General features: G+C 34.7%; 1 protein-coding gene across 4 annotated transcripts in view; it reads left to right on the top strand.

Annotated features, from left to right (window-relative positions):
• The window catches only part of LOC121429567 (band 3 anion transport protein-like), a 34,093-nt gene that overhangs the window by 288 nt on the left and 13,021 nt on the right, over positions 1-20,784 (top strand). For 2 of the 4 annotated variants that reach the window (XM_041626684.1, XM_041626657.1), the window contains exons 2-8: positions 12,479-12,572; positions 12,940-13,075; positions 14,631-14,848; positions 17,919-18,022; positions 18,499-18,701; positions 19,423-19,583; positions 20,348-20,528. In XM_041626684.1, coding sequence (XP_041482618.1) covers positions 12,540-12,572; positions 12,940-13,075; positions 14,631-14,848; positions 17,919-18,022; positions 18,499-18,701; positions 19,423-19,583; positions 20,348-20,528 — 1,036 coding nt within the window. In that variant the 5' untranslated portion in view covers positions 12,479-12,539. Of the gene's footprint in view, positions 1-2,739; positions 2,845-12,476; positions 12,573-12,939; positions 13,076-14,630; positions 14,849-17,918; positions 18,023-18,498; positions 18,702-19,422; positions 19,584-20,347; positions 20,529-20,784 lie in introns of those variants that run through there. The other 2 variants (XM_041626666.1, XM_041626675.1) reach the window with 2 other exon arrangements.

Genomic DNA, 20,784 nt, shown 5'->3' with positions numbered 1-20,784 from the left:
ATGTTCTTTGGTAGATTCCAGATTTATTTTAGTCAATATAATGTGTTTATATGGATGAGCATATCGCTTTTGGTATTTTCAGAATGATTGTTCGACAGCATCAGAAACGTTGTCGAAATTAATTTTCATCGAATTACTTCCGAACAGATATATTTTTCAGAGAAAGTAGTTAATTTTCTTATAAACTCGATTGAACATGTTGGAGAGTCTGCAAATCTCACGAAGTGTGAATATATGTTTGTGTTTTTTTTTCGACCCACTCCCTGGCTCCCCAAGCCCCGCTATAATCCGTCCCCTCTGTTTCTCTTTTTTTTTTTTTGGGGGGGGGGGTACTCTTGGTCTCTCTCGCTCTCTTTGCCACTCCCTGGCCATTTCCCCCACCCGGCCCTCTATAAGAGTAATCCAGCGTTATTAACAAATGAGTTTTATTCTCCAAACGCAACAGACTTATACCCTCCTCTATAATAGTCCCATGTCTTATTCGGAATATATTTGACCTTAATATCAATAAGGATATGATATAGGTAAAAAAAAAAACACGAAACTTGTTACTTTCCTCCTTAATCATTCATTTCAAATAATGCAGTGATAGCAATAAGTATGTGTTAAACCAAAGCAATCAACAAATTGATATAATACATTTATTGAAACTGAACCGCAGAAGATTTAATTTAAGAACAAGCGTATTATCATTATTTGGGGGATTTTTTCTGTAAAATATTGTGTGAAATGATAGTCATAACTGTGATGTATAACCTGTAAAATCATGTTTATAACAGACTATAGAGTATCTCAACTGTGGACGAATTTGGAAAAAAAAATCTAGCAAATATTCTTGCCTAATTGGCTCATCTATACAAGTATTATTCCTCTATTGTTATCACCACCATTGTCCCAAAGCTGAACCCTTGAGCATACAATAATTATGAAATAAATGATTTGTTATTATACCTCATAAAAACTTGTTCATTATATCATTACAAGATATTACAATCTGATATTTACAATTCAACCTTTGGACAGTTATCAGTTACAACTGATTTAGATTTTAAAAAGAAGGGGAAAGGAGAAAAACTAAGCACTGAGAGGCAAATTCCTTATCAAGTCCCAACCACTCCATTATAAGGGGGGGGGGGGGATATTTAAGAGCAGCAGCGGAAATACTGAGCCAAACTTTTGAGGGGCCAGATTATGATGAGAAAATGTATATCCTTCCTAATACAAAACATCACTTTGGGACACATTTTGTCATAATTGTCATTATATATATTCTACACATTTCCTTTCCTTTTCTTTCCTTTTCTCATTTTTTTCCTGGAACACCGTGCCCCCCCCCCCCGATTTTAGATAACTGCATGGTACACCTAACATGTAAAATGTTGCTTAATAGACATAATAAAGTAATTATATCTGTATTATTGCCTTTTTGAACTTTGTCTCTAATCAGAACTGGTGTTAATACTAGCTGTCTGGGTTAAAATCTTCATTTCTAAATTGCAAACAAAAAAATGTTTACACAACTTTTCCATGTCCTATTCACCTTTGGTAAAAGGGCCTATTAATTTATGGCAGAATCTGCCGTCAATCTTTTCTGAGTCTTGAAACGAAGTTTGTTCCCAAGATACTGCTATTTTATGGTCACCTCACGTTATTTTTATACATTTTATGGTATTAAACTTTGAATTTTAAAGCTGGTATAATTTTCAGTTGAACTTTATATCACCTTTGAGTTACGACGGCATGTCACCTGAAAACTTGAGCCTATATAGTTTTCATTACATTTTCTTTCTCCAGTTATGTAATTATGATCTGATGATTGAGAAACAGATTCCCTCCTTCAAATGCCGCTATTTTAGGCCCTATCACTATTAAAGTAGAAGACGACAGAAAATATTTAACGTCTGGCACAGATTTAAGCTTGTAGATTGTTGTGAAAAGTTGAATTACGATCGAGGCAATCATTGGCTTCAAATTTAGGACTGGATGAAGCCAGGTGGGAGGGGTGACTTTTCTTTACCATAGACCACTTTGGATTTATTTTCAGAATTCATTGACTGATAAATCTGATGAAGAGGTACGTGATATTTACGTGATAAAATCCGGCAGCAATATATTGTTTATTTGAAGAGAAGTGAAATTGGGAAATAAAAAAATATATGGCCGTAAGGTCTAGTCTACACCTTTTTTTTAAAGAATATATTTTAAGTTTTCATGTTATCCCTCGTCAAGTAAAAAAATAATGCTAATGTAAAAAAAAAACATTGTTTGAACTTGTACATCGAAATTTTCCTTGATGGGGAAAGGAATATTCAAATAATAATCATTCCACTATTTTTACATAAAAATTATCACTGAGTCAAACAATAGCCCCGCCCCCCCAAAAAAAAAAATGATAATGTTCAAGTAAGAGGGGGCGGGTCGTCCTTCCTTCAAACAAGGCCTGATAGTTATACACATTGACGACCCTTTTATGGGGCGGGTCCGCCTTTACGAGGCGGAGGCAACTTGACTTTGTCGGAGCAACAATTAGGCATACGACGGATGTGCATGAAAGAGATGAGAATTGTTGGCCAACGGGATAAACAAAACGCCCCATGCCAGACTGCTTGCGGACCACGGATTCTGTGATGCGGACAACTTATTTAATTTTAGCGCCCTCTGTAAAGCTCTAAGTTATACGATCGACGTATTTCTGATATCATCCTCGGTCTGAAATTAATTGTTTACGTCTGGCCGCCTCGGGTCGTCCGCTATTACCAATAAAGAACATTTTCTGTTGGTTAAATCAGTGGTATTATTTGTAAAATCTCCATTTTATGTAGCGTCCATGTCGGGAAAACAAAGGTGAGTGACTTAAGCATTTTGTACAACCCGTATTAATTGAGGTTGGTTGAGTACAGGAGCGCCAGCGGGAAACGCCAGGTGAAGTCATGAAGGTGGTCTTGGAGTTGGAGCGGGGAAGCGCGGGTGCTGATGTTGGTTGGTGGTGGTGGTATCTTCGCACGTACACCAGCTAGTGAGCTACCAGTATGGTAGTGGATCGTATTACCGAACACTTTTCATGAATTCAATCCTTTTGAAAATATTATTTTCATAAAATTCACCAAACTTTCACCATAAATACAAAATTACCTACAAAATATATATACCGGTATGTAAAAAAATTGCCGAAATCGTTTTTCAATCTTCCAATCGGACCCCTCTTCGGAGTGTAAAATATTTTGGTCACTTGAAAAAGGTATCGTATTACCGAACGTGTGTTTTCTATTGGTAAAGTTGAGAAATCAACAAAATCACTGATGAGCTATTTTGACCATATTTTACTATTTTTAGAATATTAAGACTTTGAAAATGTGTTTTTGACCATTTTTCATTATCTTTCTATTCAAGTTCCTTCGAAGGATGTTGCAAAGAATTGAGCGTATGAAATTATTTTCTTATGCGCACGTTCGGTAATACAAGGCCGGTCGGTAATACAATCCCTCAATATACTAGTAGCCGAGGAGATATTGTACTTGTAGACGTGGTTTGCGGTGAATATCTAAGGCCTAACTTTAACCCTATTTTACATGTCTCCACTCCAGACATGCCAACTCTCACTTAAAGCATGGTCATATTATTGAAATATTCAGAGCTACCAAGTCTCACGCATAATGCGTGAGACTCAAGCATTTTGGACTCTTGTTCATCCCCTCAAATCTCTGTCTCACGCAACTATCACAGCCTATCCCCATATACATTGTACACAATGTCTGTGATCTCACTCAGATTCACAGAAAATCTCACGCATAGCTGGTCTTTGAACTTGGCATCTCTGAATATTGGGCTATGTCTTATCAAACTTTCATGACGTTAAAAAGTTACTTATCTTTTATTAGAGTTTTTTTAGGGAACCTTTTTTAGATCTAAATCAAACTTAAAGTTAGCTTTTCCTTTTAGATCTGAAAAGAGTAATGTTAAAGCTAGAATCTATTCATAACTTGGCTCTCAGTCTTCCTTAAGTAAATTGAATTCTTTCAATTATTATTTTTTTCTAAATTAGAAATAGATCTAGATCTAGGGATTAAAAAATGACAATGTTTTTAAATTTTACTCTCAAAATACTATTAATAGAGGTCCTACACAAAAATATGCCCAAAATTCAAGGTTTTGAGCCCTATGGTGAATACCAAAATGATCCTCAAGTTACATGTACTATAAATTGCAACTGTACGAAAGTGAGTATTTTTTGTCACCATAACTTACAAAGTGGTATTTAAATGATTTTTTTAAAATGAGTAAATTGTAGATCTAAATCTGCAACATGGCCCACAGGCAGGGTGGTTGCAGTGAACAAGTGTGTAAGACAGGGCTCTGCTCATCCTAACTCGCCAACAAAACAATTACCTAGCAGTTTTTTCTACCTTTGAGTTCCTAACACCAAGTGTCTACCGAGGAGACTACTAGGGCGTGAAACAGGCCCAAAACGAACAACAAAAACAGCCTATAGCATAACAATCCCTTTTTTAGTCTGACGATGTTGATGACATCTAGACTATAGACTCTGACTTTCTTCTGCAAATCAATGTAATGACAATGCATGTCTGTCTGTAGAATGGGCTGTGTATGTGACCCTGAATTTGAAATACTAATTTTTGTATCGCCTCACATATGTACATGTAGAGTAAAGTTTGTGGAGTAAAGGAAGCGTGCATATGCAGACCTTGTACATTGGATGAATGCCCAATAAGACAAGACAATACAAAACTGCCCAAGGGCAAGGCAAAGGTGTGATTGAGAGTTTTATTTTTTTTAAAATAAATATTCTGCTTTAGCTTCTTTCACAAAATATTTCCCAAAAATATTATACGTCAAGTCATCTATTTACCAATTTTAGAAAATCTTAAAATTCATCAGCAAGTTTCATACCAGTGATCTGACATCCTCAACCATTTGACACATATGGATGTAGCATCTTTTCCTAAATTGGCTACTTACTGCTGTAGACAGCACCAGGTTTTGAAAAAAAAAATGATTCCCCCACCTGCTTATCTGCCATATCATTGGATGAGTGGAAAGGACAATATGGCTTTTTAGATTTGCTTAAAGGTGAAGTCCACCCCAGAAAAATATTGATTCGAATAAATAGAGAAAAATAAAACTAGCAGAATGCTGAAAATTTTATCAAAATGGGATGTAGAATTTTTATAAGAAAGTTATGGCATTTTAAATTTTCCCTTATTTTTCACAGTGATGTGCACAAGTCAGTGACATGCAGATGAGTTCGTCGATGATGTCTCTCACTAACTATTTTGTTTTCTATTTGAGTTATACAAAATTTCATTACAGATTTGACAATAAAGACCAACTTGACTGAACCATATAGAATTAAACAATGCTAATTCCACATGTTCAGGGAGAAATTAATTGTTTCACTAGACAGAATATTTTGTATCTCATATAATTAGATACAAAAGAAATACTGAGTGGATGACGTCATCAGTCTGCTCATTAGCATACCGACCAGGAGGTGCATATAACTGTTTTGTGAAATTAAGCGACAATTTAAAATGTCATAACTTTCTTATTTTACATCCGGTTTTGATGAAATTTTCAGTGTTATGCATGTTGGATTTTTCTCTTTTTATTCAAATTTACTTTATGTTTGGGTGGACTTGTCCTTTAAACAGAGGTTGCATGAACTGATCTTTGTGCAGTCAATATTAATTCTTGCTCTCCTGAGACTTTATCCTTGAATAACTGAGAGGGCAAAATCTCTAAATTGACTTAATGAATTTACCTGAGTGACTTTTTTGTGGTAAATTTTCCCTGGTGGTGAAATTCCACTGAATATTTGACAAAGAATGGAAAGGGTATTAGTAATACCTCCTGAATAGTGTTCTTTAAAAATATTTTCATTCAAAATGGATAAGGCAGTAGGCCTACGTATTTTGATTCACAGATTTGTTATACTAAATCTTTCCTGTCTTGAAAAGAAAAGACTGACGACTAACTTGGTTTATTGATTTTTATATCAAATACTGTAGAACAGGTCATGAAAATAGGCTACACATACTTGAATACATATTTGGTTTGATGTTTGTAGTTCAATCGTTTGGTATTCTTGGTTGAGTTACAGTAATTTCAAAACTAAGGTGAAAGAATTTAGTGGTGATTTGGTGACCCTGCAACCAAGGGGACCAAAAAAATTGTTTTTCTTGATTTTTCAGAGCTATTGCTGTAAGATAGGACTGTGATATGTTCTAATTTTAGGTATGATTGTTAAAGGGGAAGTTCACCCTGACAAAAAGTTTATCGTAAAAATAGCAGAAAAAATAATAAAAAATATTGCAGAAGGTTTGAGAAAAATTCATCAAGTAATTAAAAAGTTATTAGAATTTCAATGATTTGATTTGTGACGTCATATGCGAGCAGCATTCCTACATAGTGAATGGTTAAAAATCAATGAAATGTCATTTTCTCAGAAAACTGATAATGGTTTTCACTGTACCTTTTGTATATCAATAGACAAATCATTTCACACCTGATCATGAATAGAAAACAAAATTAAGTCATCAGGAACCATACAAAATTTGAAATTCATGCATTATATATTACATAACAAATGGGGCAGCTGCTCGTTATGACGTCACAAATCTAAAACTTTGAACTCTAATAACTTTCTTACTCTTTAACAAATTTTCCTCAAACCTTCACCAATTTTTTTTACTATTTTTTCTGCTATTTTTACAACAAAGTTTTTTTCAAGGTGAACTTCCCCTTTAATGGACAGTATAGTTCTTGTCTGTCCTGTTTTTAAGATGCTTTTACTGTACCCATTGTCAGGTGCCCATTGATGATAAAAAGGGGGAAAACCACAGGTAAGCGCCCCCTATAATATTTCAAGCTGTGTAAAGGGTAGAAAAGGGGGAAGAAAGAAAAGTAAATCCCCCCAAGGGGGGGGGGGGAGATTTGAGCTGGTAACTAACATTGTTATATCCTCTATTCAATTTTGAACGAAAAAGATATTTAACATTTACACATCTTGCAACCCCCCCCATCCCCTTTCAAATTTACTAGGGTGTTGCTCCCGTGCAAAACAGTATTGGGATAGGCCTACGAAGAGCAGATGCATTTGTGATAGGTCATGACCCCCCCCCCCCCCGGGGGATACTTTTCTTTCTTCTTTTTACAGCTTAAAATATTACAGGGGGCACTTACATGTACCTATGGTTTTCCCCCTTTTTATCATCAATGGGTACAGTAAAAGAATCTTTAAAAAAATCTATTTCTTTAAAAATATCCAAATTAAATATAGGAAGGCATATTACACAATGTACATGTATTCATTAGTCAAAGCAATAGGGAATTCCCCTCATGTAAAGTTGTACAACTGGTATCGTGTGTATCTTCAACAAAAAAGGAAACATCTCGTTAGCACAACTTTTGAATAACAGGTTGGCCTGTGATTGACTAGGATATTCTATTAGTCTCTTTCTTCAGATTTTTTTTTCTGAACCTGCTGACAAAATTTACAATTTCTATGTCTTGGGAACTAATTACCATAGATACGCGCGGTGTGAAAAACAGGGCCTACAGAATAGGATCACGGCACTGTAGGTATTGCGCTGTGCATGGAGTGGTTACTAGTTGTATGTAGGGAGTTGCGAAGTCGTACGTGCATCCTCTCGCATGAGTTGCTCGCGCTTGACAATTTTGACAGGGCTGGGGAACTGAGATGTCTCGTAACAGGGGTCTTGCGAGTGGGGCTGGGCGGCTTCTGAACTGAGTTTTGTGATTTGGAGTATCTAGAGAATTGGAAATTAGGTCTGAAAAAGGAGATCATCAAAGCGACACGTCCCCATACCACAACTATATGTGAGTGCCCCCACAGTATACCTTCAGTTATCAGATATATACAGTTGAGGCCAAAAGTTTACAGACACCCATGGAATTCAGTGAAATTTGTTTGCTTGCCAAACATCATAAAATTTACTTTATCTTCGAAAATATGAAAATATACTACCATGCCAAATTTAGTATCAAATGAAAAAAATGTAGTAAGCTCTATCACATGATTGGGATGCCATTGGGATAAAAGTATATTTCAGGTGGAATTTTCTTTGAAAAAAGTGTCATTTGTGCCAAATGTATTCTATTGTTATTATATATTATTTTCAAATATTGCTTCATAGAAATAAATGTCAAATCTATGATTCATATTACATTTTTAATTTTTATCATGATATGTCACCACTGAACAAAAAAGTGTAATCTGAAATGTTTGTGTTGAGAAGTAATTAGCACAAATATGATTTTTTTTTGTCAACTTTTTATTTTTAATTTGTCTAAAATATGAAGAAATTTTGGGAAAAATGAATCCTAAATACTTTTCAGCTCCTGATGACAAAGCAATGTGATGAAGGGGTATAACATACTCATTAACTTTGATATCAAATTTGTCAGGATAGCATTAATATTTTATACGATACGGTGTATTCAATTTCTGGCCTCAACTGTACACTGCACAGAGCTTGTATAATTAAGTTTCTTACATATTCTGGATCACTCCCTTAGCTCTCACCTCTACCCCTTTTTCTCCTTATAAAGTAATTTAAAAATAACTCCATTTTTCATTAAGTATTCCTTTCCTTTGATTTTCTCCCACTTCTGCCATCTTGCCTCTTTCCCGTGATAAACTGAAGACATTAAGGATTATCATAACAACTCTGTTGTGACCACTCTTGGTAGTGGTTTGAGTCATTTGTTACCAATGGCTGATAAGAAACCAGATCACGATTAGGGAAGTTGACAAACCAGTTTAAATCTCCAAGTTTAAGGATGACCATGTCTGATTCAGTCCTCAACTTCTTGGGTTTTATTTTTTGATAAACATCTATTGATCTATAAATCTTGGTATATGAGTTATTATTTGTAATAATACCAGATGGATTGCACTTGTATGTATGATAAATGTAATATATTTTAAAAATCTTTTCAAAATTGAGTTGCTAAGCAACATATGTACATGCGAACCCTGGAAGTCGATAAGACCTTGTAAAAACATACAATATTAAATTTGTAATGTTACAGAAGTAGTGAGAAGAATCCCTTAGGCAGGATGCTGTATATCCTGTATACAATAAATGTCAATGATAAAATTGAGACAACTAGTTTGACCTCAAATCATACCTCTTGCAGTACTTATACCCTTTTTACACAGGCTAAAATTTCCTTAACCCCGTACTATAGGTGGGGCTAAATGGAAATTTAGCCCCACCTATAGTACGGGGTTAAGCTTAGCCCACTTTCTTTTCACACAGCATTTTGCAAAGTGGGCTAACCCCACCTATAGTACGGGATTATTTGGCCCTGCAAAAAAGCAGGGTTATCCCACCAATTGCGGTGCTAAGAGCAATAGTACGGGGTTAAGATCGCATGTGTAAAACGAAAGTGGGCTAAGCTTAACCCCGTACTATAGGTGGGGCTAAATGGCAATTTGGCCCCACCTATAGTACGGGGTTAAGGAAATTGTAGGGTGTGTAAAAAGTGTACGAGTGAAGTACTTGTACTACGAATGATCGACAAAAACCACTAGTCCGGGGTTAGCGAGTTTTGTGTGTGAAAAGCTTATCCGGGGTTAGCAATAACAATTTGGCATGTGTGAAAAGGAAAAAAATAGTACAGGGTTAAGGATAGCACGGGGTTAGCGATAGTTTGGGGTTAAGAAAATCCTGTGTAAAAAAGGCATTAGTGATGTTAGACCTCATTCTCATTACAATCCTAAAACTAGTTTAATGGAAATTGGTTCAGGGAACCAGTTTGGAAGATCGCTTTGCTGGTGTTCCAATCTGATTCTGATGGCCTGAAAGTGGTTTTCAAAACCTCTTAGAACTCCTATTAACGGTACTATAGCAGTCTTGTTACTATGGGAATGCTCTCAGTGGGTGGGGTCACATGTTTTGCGCGAGAATTTGAACCCGCAGTGTAAACCTTCTGCACACTATGCAGTTGTTTGTCCAACACATGCAAAGATCGTTTTGTTCTGACCTACGCTTAAGCTAGTTTTAAACAATTTCAAACAATCGCAAGGTGGTTTTCCAACTGGTTTGGAAGACCACTTTTCACTTCCAAGACTGCTTTGAGTGTTCCCATTCACATGTTCTAAACTACATGTAGTTGTAGGACTGAAATGAGAGTGAGGTCTTAGGCATGATTGGGGCCTGTTCTGTAATCATACGCAAACTACATGTACATTCGCTTTTCTTCATTTGAACCAATCAGATAGTACACATCTATATCTCTGGCTGTTGTGTTGTATACCTTTGGGTTGCGTCATGTCCAGATCTAACCATATGAATGGTTTCCTGTAAATGTTATCGCTCTTTTTTTCTGGTTGGCAAGGATTCATTTGGTGATGACTGTTTTCTAGATTCTGGTTACCGGTTGATGATTTCCTGTTAGTGTCGTTCATTATTATATAGACTAGGGGATTCACCCTTGCTCATTATTATACATTGGGATGCCTGGAAAGTAACGTGGATGTCCATTTTTGGAGGAAACAAGTTAATAGTCTGTTGGTTTTCTTTTTACTTCAAGGATCAGTTGCTTGAAAGACAAGCATTATTGGATCATTCATTGGCTGAATTTGTAAGATTGGATTTTTACTCAATACTCTTTTGTTATCTACATTATAAACTATTTGAATTGCATGCCTCGATAAGGTGGTTTCTTTTGGATGTTGTCTCTTTTTTTTTTCTTTACAATCACTATTTTGTTTTCACTTTCCACATAAAATTTCATTTGTTTTACTGTTCTAACAGTTGCTGTCATTTAATGGAACTTTGAACAGCCCCATTATCTCCAGGAATTTTGATTGAACATCCTGTATTTTAAAATCAAGTTCCTTTTCAACTTGGCACAACTTTCACTATCCAGATTTATCAAGAATTGTAGTTTTTAGAAGAGAGAAAAGCTTTTAATTTTTTTCTTCAAATTTTATTATTTTGATCGTTTGGTAATACTTTATTTTGAGTGCTATGAGGTTTTTATTTATTCTTTGTAAGAGATGGATAGCATCACTAGTAGAATAATAGTTGTTTCTTATAGATGCATATTGCATAATACACTAATATGTTGGCCTAGGCAGTCTCTATATTAGGAGTTTGTAACTCCTTGGTATGTGTGTGGAAAGTTTGTTTTTACGCTTTCTAGGGCTTATACAAGTGTTTTTAACAGATTTGAATCCTTGAAGTCTGTTCTTGATTTGATATCTTTTGGTAGATTTTACACAATTTTCTCTTTAAGGTAAATTGATGCTATTGATCTTGAACTGTTTTTCATTTATATTTATCAGGGATGTATACAAATTATTGATGAAATAAAAAATAATTTGCAAATGCATTTAGGCTATCTCTTGTTTCCTGTGTTTTTACAAGAGTTAAAAAAAAAAACGATGTCACTGTTTAAGATGAGTGTCATGATTGCACTTTCAACAGCCAAAGATATGTGCCTGTTTCAGTACTTTCAGTCTTTACAGAATCCCCAAACTCAGTTGAATGTATCTCTTGTCTAATTGTGTTTATTTCTCTCTTTGAATAATTTCAAATAGGTTTGTAATGCAAATGATATCTTTACAAAGTAGAGGCTGATGGTCATATCTAAACTGAGCCTTTCCTGCTAATTGGTTTAGATTTGAATACATGTACATTGTATGTTGGGTGTGAAGCAGCGGGATCAATAGGATTTTAAAGTGGGAGTAGAATCTCCGTGTACACGAGTGACTGAGTTTGAAATGTTTTAAAGAAGTAATGTAACAGTAAAGTAATTAAAAGTAATGTCGCCTCTTGATGCAGTATTCAGTAGTCTATTATAAGCTTGCTACAGTGTATATTGTTTTGTTGCCTGCAGGTTGGCCTTTATAAAAATCTTCAATTGTTTTAAAGTATGCATAGGATTTTGTTACTCTCCTAACATTGAATACTCATATATTCTAAGCCAAATGCTTAACAACCACAACCTTACAAGATTCATACCAAACATATCATCACGAGATGTAGTCTAGGGGCCTATCTTACAAAGAGTTACGATTGGTCCGATCAATCTCGGCTAGCGACGTCAACATGCATTTTTGTTTGTAATATTTTTCAACTATGATGTATATTCATGCATTCATTTTTTTTTTGAAAATTCACTTTGCTTCTCTTTTTTACAAAGGACATTGTGCCACTTTCCTATAGAAAAAATTATAATGCTGATGGATTTCCATAGAGTTACAATTGATTGGATCAATCGTAACTCTTTTTAAGACAGGGCCCAGGTTCAAAGTTATAGGTTATTGATATGTGATACTTTGTTGTTTTGTAAAAAAAGAAAATAAAACTTTTCTATTGATTTTTGTAGTGAAATGTTTCATGTAGTTGATTTATTGCTTATGTCACTAAGCATTATATTGCATTTGGATATATCAGTAATAGTCTATCTTTCATTCTGTTTGCAGATCAAAAGCTAATTTAATTCATGAGAGTTACAACCTTACATAGGCTGTAAGAAACAACAAGATGTCTCAGGGTGGTGGTCCTACTTCCTCAAAGGTATGTTTTTTTTTTCCTTTAGTCAATTTATAATTGTATTGGATTCTGATGAAAAGTTTAAACCATTGGCTTGATACAGGTATGATTTAGACATCAAGGAGGGTAAAGTTTAGGAATTCTATTGACCCCCCCAAAAAAAAATAAATAAAAAGTTTGAAAGGAATAAGATTAACCTAGTCAAAGATGTGAAGATGATATATATTGGGGAGGGGTGGAGGGTAGGTGAAATCATTGCTTGCTTTATGTATATACAAGAAGAACCTCTCATTTTTCAGCAAAAATGAAAAAGGGAAACATAATACTCACAAAAATGAATAAAGAGTGTTTGAAGCCTAATGATGTTGTATATATGATTCTTTTTTTTTAGGAGAAGAGTGATGCCAGTCTTGACCTTCAGGTTGAGGAATTATTAAAACCACCTGAAAAGCTTCCTCTAACAAGCAGCCCCTTGGATGGGGAACCTGAGAATCACTTCCCTCAATTTGGAGAAAAGGATTATGAAAGTAAGATCATGTTTCTTTGAAGTAATTTTTTTATTTTATCATCACCAAATCTGATGTCAGTAATAACTAATATTTGTTCAACAAACTCTGATTATTTTGTCTCTCATAGCTAGTGCAGTTTGATATCTCCAGGAGTTACAAGAGTGAATTTCACAAAGCAATCAGCATGCATGTATAAATAATATCAAAGAAAATTAATGCAGTGTTCTTTTCCAACTTGTAATTCCAACTTGGTAATTAAAAGGTGCTACATGTATGTACTAGTATAGCATCAAAACGTCATATTTTGTGTAAAACATTGGTGCCAGACACAGAACTAGGATTTTCCCCCAATCTAGCATGGTCTGTATGTTAAATACTTGAACTTGATGTAATGCAGACATAGTTATTTGCAAACTGTCACTGGTAGGTACTCCATACTGCAGTAATGACTAAACAAATATTTGATAAGACATTGCTGCCGTGCATATTGCTTCCATAAGCAAAAATCATGTAAAGAACTTGGAGTATTGTTAAGTTTGTGATTTATTGATATGTGAATAAATTACCAGGGAGTATAAAGGTGGAGGAAAGGTTTTCGCTGGCAAGGAATAGGGATAATGGGGGTAGGAGGGGGGTGTACTTACTGGAATTGAGAGTATAACCTTTTTAATGTTGCCCCCGTATGATTTTAATGTCAGCAGTTTGAAAATAAAAAAAATATTGGTGACAAAATATTTTTAATGGGCTTGTTTGTACAAAAAAGTCATGAAACTTTAAACTAGTGAAGTTAGAGTAATCGTTATTTTCACAGCCTGTTGCCCAGAGGTCTTAAAAAATATGTTGGAAAAAATCTCAGTCTCCCATCACAGGTATATTCTCTTCTTAGCTTGATTTTATTTTCTTAGAGGGGGTGAGGGAGGGTCACCCAAAGGTCTTCGTATATTTGATGTTGATACTAAACAGTGAAAGATGGACCTTGTTTGATGAGCATTCTTTTAGTGACTGATTAAATTCCTCTCATATTCCATTGATACCTGTATACAGAAAATGTATGTGAATCACATGAGACCTATCTGTATCCTTCATATCGGATTACCTTCAGATAAAACTCTGTTTATGTCATATTATCTTGACATTCAAGAACAGTGTTTTATATCAAGGTTAAATAATAACATAGATACTACATTTCTTTTGATATGTTTTACATGTAAAGTTTTGTCCACGTGTAAAGGAAATTTTATAACTTCCAAAGGTTTCCAAACAGTCAGTGAAACAGTGAAATGCTCATAAAATTGTCTGACCAAACTACCTTGTTCTTGTTCATCTCATTCCACACTCTCAATAGAACTGAGGAGTGATGATTTATTGAATACTATTTTTTCCTCCAACTCTTGTTCCACTCCATTTTTACCCTTTCCCTATCACGCCACCTGTGCTTTTGTCTTTCTAAAACTGCTTCCTTGCATTTTCTCATCTTGTGGACAATGTACTATTCATCACTGTCATTATATATATCTCCTCCCATCCAATCATTACCCCCTCCCCCTGTTTCCTTCTTCCCCCCTCCTCTCAGGTCATAGAAGTGACAATGTCTTGGTCCATCATCAGCTGGAACCATTACCACAGAGAGGATCTTCAAGGAGTTTAAGAGAGAATGATGGCCAGCAGCAGAAGATACGCACTAGTCACTCTAGTAAGAGCATTGCTGAGGCTACAGAGGAACTCATTACAAGTATCGCTGAAGAGAACGTCACTGATAGTGTTGACGGGGGAGAGAAAACTGCACCAAAGGTGAGCTCAATCTTTCATTCCTGCCATAATTTATCTCATTTCATTTACTTTAAGAGCTTCACCCAAATGTTAATGAAATATATACCCAGAACTCGTTAGCCATTATGGTACTCCAAAGAATACTTGTTCCAAATTGTGATTTAGATATACATTTTTTGCCCCAATTTACCGTTGCTTCTTAAAAAAACACACAATTAATTAATTGCAAAGAAAACTGATAATATTTGAATCTAATTTTCCCTATTGGACATGTAGGATGAAGGGAAATAATTCAAATCTTAAAACTTAATGTATATCTAAAATGAATATCTATTTGCTTAAATAATTTTTTGCTTTGATAAATCATTTGTGGTTAAAAATTATTAATAAAATAAAGGACAGTCGTTGCATGATAAAAATTCCCCTTATAACACCAATTCTAAGAAAAGAAATTTTTACTATGACAATGATTGTAATTAGCCAGATTTATCATTTTTGTCAATATTTTAACTGGGGACTACATTTTACCTTGAAAAAGCTTTAATCAGCATGGTCAAATATTTATTTAAATCCCTACGATATGATAGTGATGTGGTATTGATTGTGGTTTGTAATACAAACAAGTGGACAAATGTGTGTGTTTATCACCTTGGAAAAAATAAAATCATAATCTATCTGTCAAGGATTATTATTTTTTTTAAATAATCTACAAGATTAGGCATTTAGCCAACTGGAATGATGTCCAAGATACATGTATACACCTATCCAGCTTGAATAGCGCAGTAGTTATTCACTTGTCACTCAAGCAACGTAATCATGCAATCAACGCAATACACTGGGGAAAAACTACTAATAATGTCTTAATATCTGCTTCCTATACCTAGGGGAGTGGTTAAACTAGTATTGGGTGGATGACATCATAACGCATGGTATTATGAAAGATTACTTTCATTCATTGAGGGCAAGAAGTTGATCCTTATTCTTATATTGATTACTTCCTTGACTCCTTCCATCTAGGGGGTAGGGTTTAAAGAAAAAATGAAATTAGACACAAATTTGGGGGAAATCCTTCAATTTTCCAGGGAATGTAAGTGGCTTGTTACGGCAAAACAATTTGCTATGCATTTTTCAATTGTATTTTCCTCAAAGTGCTAATCACATTTTCAGAGTAATACATGTATAATATGGCTTTCATAGGATTACATATATCTTTGACGACGAGTTTTGTTTCTTCTAAATCTGTGTACATACATGTGGATATTCCTTTCATTTTCAAACAGTTTATGTTGAGATGAAGAATACCCAGTTGTTGTGTGTGTGGACAGGTTGTTGTGTCCGGACGATTAATTTTAGAAAGTCATTTGGAAAATTCACAAGCACAGTTTCATCAATTTTTAGTAAAAAATGTTAGGAAATATTAATCTTATAAAGAATAAAATAGAAGATGATTACAAGTATTGAATTCATATTGTTAGTGTAACCCAAAGACAAAAAAGAAGGCTTCAACAAGATAAACTGTCCGGACACCCAACCCCCCATCCAACTATTTAATTGCATGAGGTGTGGTTGTTTTGATGAAAAAATGATGACATTTCACACATCAGCTGTTGTGAATCCTATAGCTCAAAATCTATTTTCCTTCCAATCAGTTTAGAAGAGGACCAGTGTTTCTTTTCAAAGGAAGGAAGCATTATGGCTTACGGGTAGGGTGCATCGTAATGCATGGACTTGCCAGAAAGCACAATACTGTTATGAATGAATTTCAAAACTCAGCAGTTTCTTTCTTGCATGTACATATATAGTATGAAATAAGAGGACAGTTGTTGGTGGGATGGGGGGGGGGGGGTGGGATTCAACTTTCTCAAAAAGACCAAACCATTTTAAAAAGTGGTAGTACATTTACATGTACATGAATAATGTATTTTCTCAATCATTAACATTTTGAAATTCAGCAACTTCTTTTATTTCCTTTCATATCAGTAGTGAACAGAGTGATAAATGCGGAAATTATAATTATAATGAAATTCTTTATATCACTGACAATAAACTTCTTCATTGTCACTGTCATCAATACATTTTGAAACTTCAGCAGTTTATTTCTTTCTTTGCTATAAAAAGGGGAGGGATATCCAGAAGCAAAATGTGTTGAATAAAACCTGACTCTTTGTTAAACTTTTATATCTGTTCATCTACACAAAGACCCTCAAATTCTATTCAGTCTTTTGTGGATCATGAACAAGTGAAGGTCACTTTGTTATTATTTATAAAGATGAATGGGATTCATGGATACAACCCATTTTTTTTTTGCAATTGAAATTTCAATGATTTTTGCAATATTTGCAATTTTCTCTTGAGCATGCATGTTTCAAATGGAGTATTTCACATTCGTGGTTATGTCATGTTTTTATGGAAGCTTGGGAAAATACATTTGTGCTATCCAAACATGTCAGTTAAACAGATTACCTGATAATGAGTTACTGATTGATTCAGATTAATCGTAAATCAAGTTTTTGTTGTACAAAATGAAAATTGACTACAAGGCACTTTTATTTTTTCTGATTATTTTGAGTTGAATGTTGCATGAAATCAGTAGCATTGTCCATGGATGGGACTGTAACACGCATGTCATCAGTTACACAAAGTTCATAAACTATAATAGGCATGCAGACAGCATTGACATTTATTCTAAATATTTATTTCCTCAATTGACAGGTTTTTCATTTCATTGAATGACCTTTCTTAATCTTTCATAATATTTGTAGACATGTATGAACTTATAAACTTAAAAAGAAAGAAGAAATATGAGCCTCAGGGGCTTGTTGCATACAACTTTTTACCTGAGAAAACTCTGGTAAAAACTGAAAACTAAGGTTAGTCTGATTTCTGCCATTGGTTTTAACACAGGGCAAAAACTCCGGTAAAAACAACCCGAGTTTTCTCAGGTAAAAAGTTATATGCAACGAGCCCCTGGTGTGCATGTACGTACATTTAGTAAAACATTTTCAAGTATTTCATCCATCGCAGATTATTCATAATCATGATGCCATATGAGAATGGATCTCAATAAATATCTTATTATTCTTTTATTCAGTTTATAATTGGAGAAGATGATGGAACTGAACCATTTGTCCAGTCTGAAAGTCAATCAGATGAAAAGAATCTTCATACCGATGCTAACGCTAAGCTGAATGAAAAGTAAGTCATTTGGAAAGGTAGTGAGAGATACATGGAGGGGGGGGGGGTGAAATGCTGGCAAAGCTTTTTAACTTGTCTATTACAACAAACAGTTATTGAGAATGGTAGGGAAGGGAATATGCGAACTTGTACTTTTAAGTAGCACGTTTTTTTGGCTACCCTCAAAACTAGAATTGTTTCAAAATTTGTATTGTCTCTTTAATTTTTGTCACGAAAATGTAATACTACTGATTTTTCATACTAATATGCTTTTTAGAGGGCAAAGTTACAAAATCACCTTTTTTCAACTTTGTATTGAAATTCCTCAAGAAGAGTAAATGTCTAAATGAAGTAATGCAATGCAATACAAGTTACATTTATTCAGTATATTGCACTTCATTAATATTTCAATATTTCAACTAATTGAACTGAACTTAAATTTACTTCTTAGAAAAAAAAAGGATGCGTATGAATTATAAGTCACATTGTTCCAACAGGCCTGGATCCCACAAGCACCATCGTCACCACCACCACTCTCATAGCAAGAAGCAACGTAACTTGTCTGTGGACCCCAACGAACGTCTAAGACAGGGTAGTGATGTTAATCTTAAGATGCATGATATATCTATCAAGATTGGTGGTGATGATGATGATGATGAGGAAGGAGAGATGAATCCATCCATCAGAGAGACCATGGCTGGTAAGGCTACCTCCTATTTGCTTTTCGTTCACCTGTCATCGTATTTAATTTATCTAAACTAAGAGATAACTGTAACACCTCTTTCCATTTATCTGAGCTATGCCAATTATTATTGATCACATTATCTAATTAAATAAATTTCATTTATAGAAATCCATACGAGAAAAAATTGACATTTTGAAAAGTGTTTTGGAGTAATAAAATTATTTCATATAAGAGCCTGCAATATAAAAAAAAATGTATGTAGTACATTTAAAGATTTCTATCTTTTGGATTGAGAATAAATTTGATATCAAGAAATTTCTACCATGTGTACTTCATAAAAATCCTTCAGACGATGTATGTTTGGGTTTACTTTTGTGTGTGATGATGACAATGTTTCTTTTAAAGTGTGTCTGTGTGTGAATGAGCATATTTCGCCCCTCCCCCTCTTCATCTGATATGTACATATATTGATTATTGTATTTTTTTTAGGCTTCTTATTTTCAAGTGTGAACTTTTTGTTGCCCTCCTTTTCTTATAATAATATTTCTACCTGTATATATGAATGTACAATTTGATGATGTTTTAATTATTGTCAAGAATAAATTGAAGTGAATATAATTCAGGAAGAGTGCATTTCTTGTATTACTGTGACCTTAACACAGTATGCTATTTGTCATTGAAAAGTGTGTTTATATCAGCATTGTAACTCCATATATATCTTATATCATCGTTCTAGTCCATCGTCTTGGTGATATGTCTGGAGGAGGACGCCACCACCATTCCTCTCACAGGCACAGTGTCAGCTCCTTTGTCCATGTGCGTGGTAGGAGAAATTCAGGGGAGAAGAAGAAGAAGAATTCACCAAGAAAGAAAGAGTTTGATCACAGGCCCCATGAGGTATGGAGACATTCTTTGTTAAAGATAAATGCCAGTTTTTGTAATGATCTGAAAATGACTTTTTACAGAATCCAATATAATGACCACCGAAGTGTCTAAATAAAAAATATGTGCCAAAGGATTCTAGAAGAAATTGTATAATTTCTGAGAAATTAGCAAAATAAGTGCGGATTCGGGCACTTCCGTCGGGTCTTTATTCTAGCAATGATATTATACACTGTCCCACGTGCGCCTATCTGTGTTGGCGATCTCGGTGTGATCGTTTTTCAGCTTAGATTTTATGATTTCACATATTTCAATCTATGTAACTGTACCAGATCTAGATGATATATCGCGATCACGATGATATATTAATACTTAACCTTGATTTTACAGACTTTCTCAAGAAATTGGTGTTTTACTGTAAATACTTTCATTTAGCTTTGATAATGAGAATTACTTATTTTATTACCTCTTTGTAATTTATACATAGCTTGAATAATGTAAGAATGCAAAACATTTGCTGTGACCATCCCATCTACAGCTATTTCTCTTCACCCTTAGGCAACAATTTGATCACAAGATTGCTGAATTTATTTGCATTCTGAGAGATAAAGCGGAGGGTATCTAGCAGTTTTTCTGTCTGTCTGGAGGTAATTAGTGAAAAGTAGATCATATGTTCTTCATAATAACTACAGTGTTGAGTAGTTGTGCATAATACCATCTTCTCCCTCTCTTACTCTCTCTCTCTCCTCTCTCTATCTTTTTCTTCTCTTTTGTTCTAGGTCTTTGTTGAATTGGATGAGTTGTACAAGGAGGAGGGTCATGAGATGCAATGGAAGGAGAAAGCTCGTTGGATCAAGTATGAGGAAGATGTAGAAGAAGGGGCACAGCGCTGGGGTAAACCTCACGTTGCTTCCCTGTCCTTTCACAGCCTGGTAGAGCTAAGACAATACTTAGAACATGGTGAGTTGACTTGTTGCTTGCTAGAGGTTGATTTTCAATATCAATTAGGACAAATTCTTTTTTCTTTCACTCATTTGTCTTTCAGGGGATTACAATTTCAGATATTGAAATTAAAATTGAGATTGCCCCATTGTGCAAGGAAAGGTTTAAACCACCCCTGCACTTGCCCAAAATCACTGAAAATCAACTTAGTTTTTGACAGTCATTTTGGCATTTGGCACAAGAATTTGCATTGAATGGCAGTATGCAGATATGT

This window comes from Lytechinus variegatus, chromosome 1 (genome assembly GCF_018143015.1).
Source record: "Lytechinus variegatus isolate NC3 chromosome 1, Lvar_3.0, whole genome shotgun sequence".
Taxonomy (NCBI): Eukaryota; Metazoa; Echinodermata; class Echinoidea; order Temnopleuroida; family Toxopneustidae; genus Lytechinus; species Lytechinus variegatus.
Note: the sequence above shows the minus strand (reverse complement) of the source record. Positions and strands in the feature narration are given on the sequence as shown.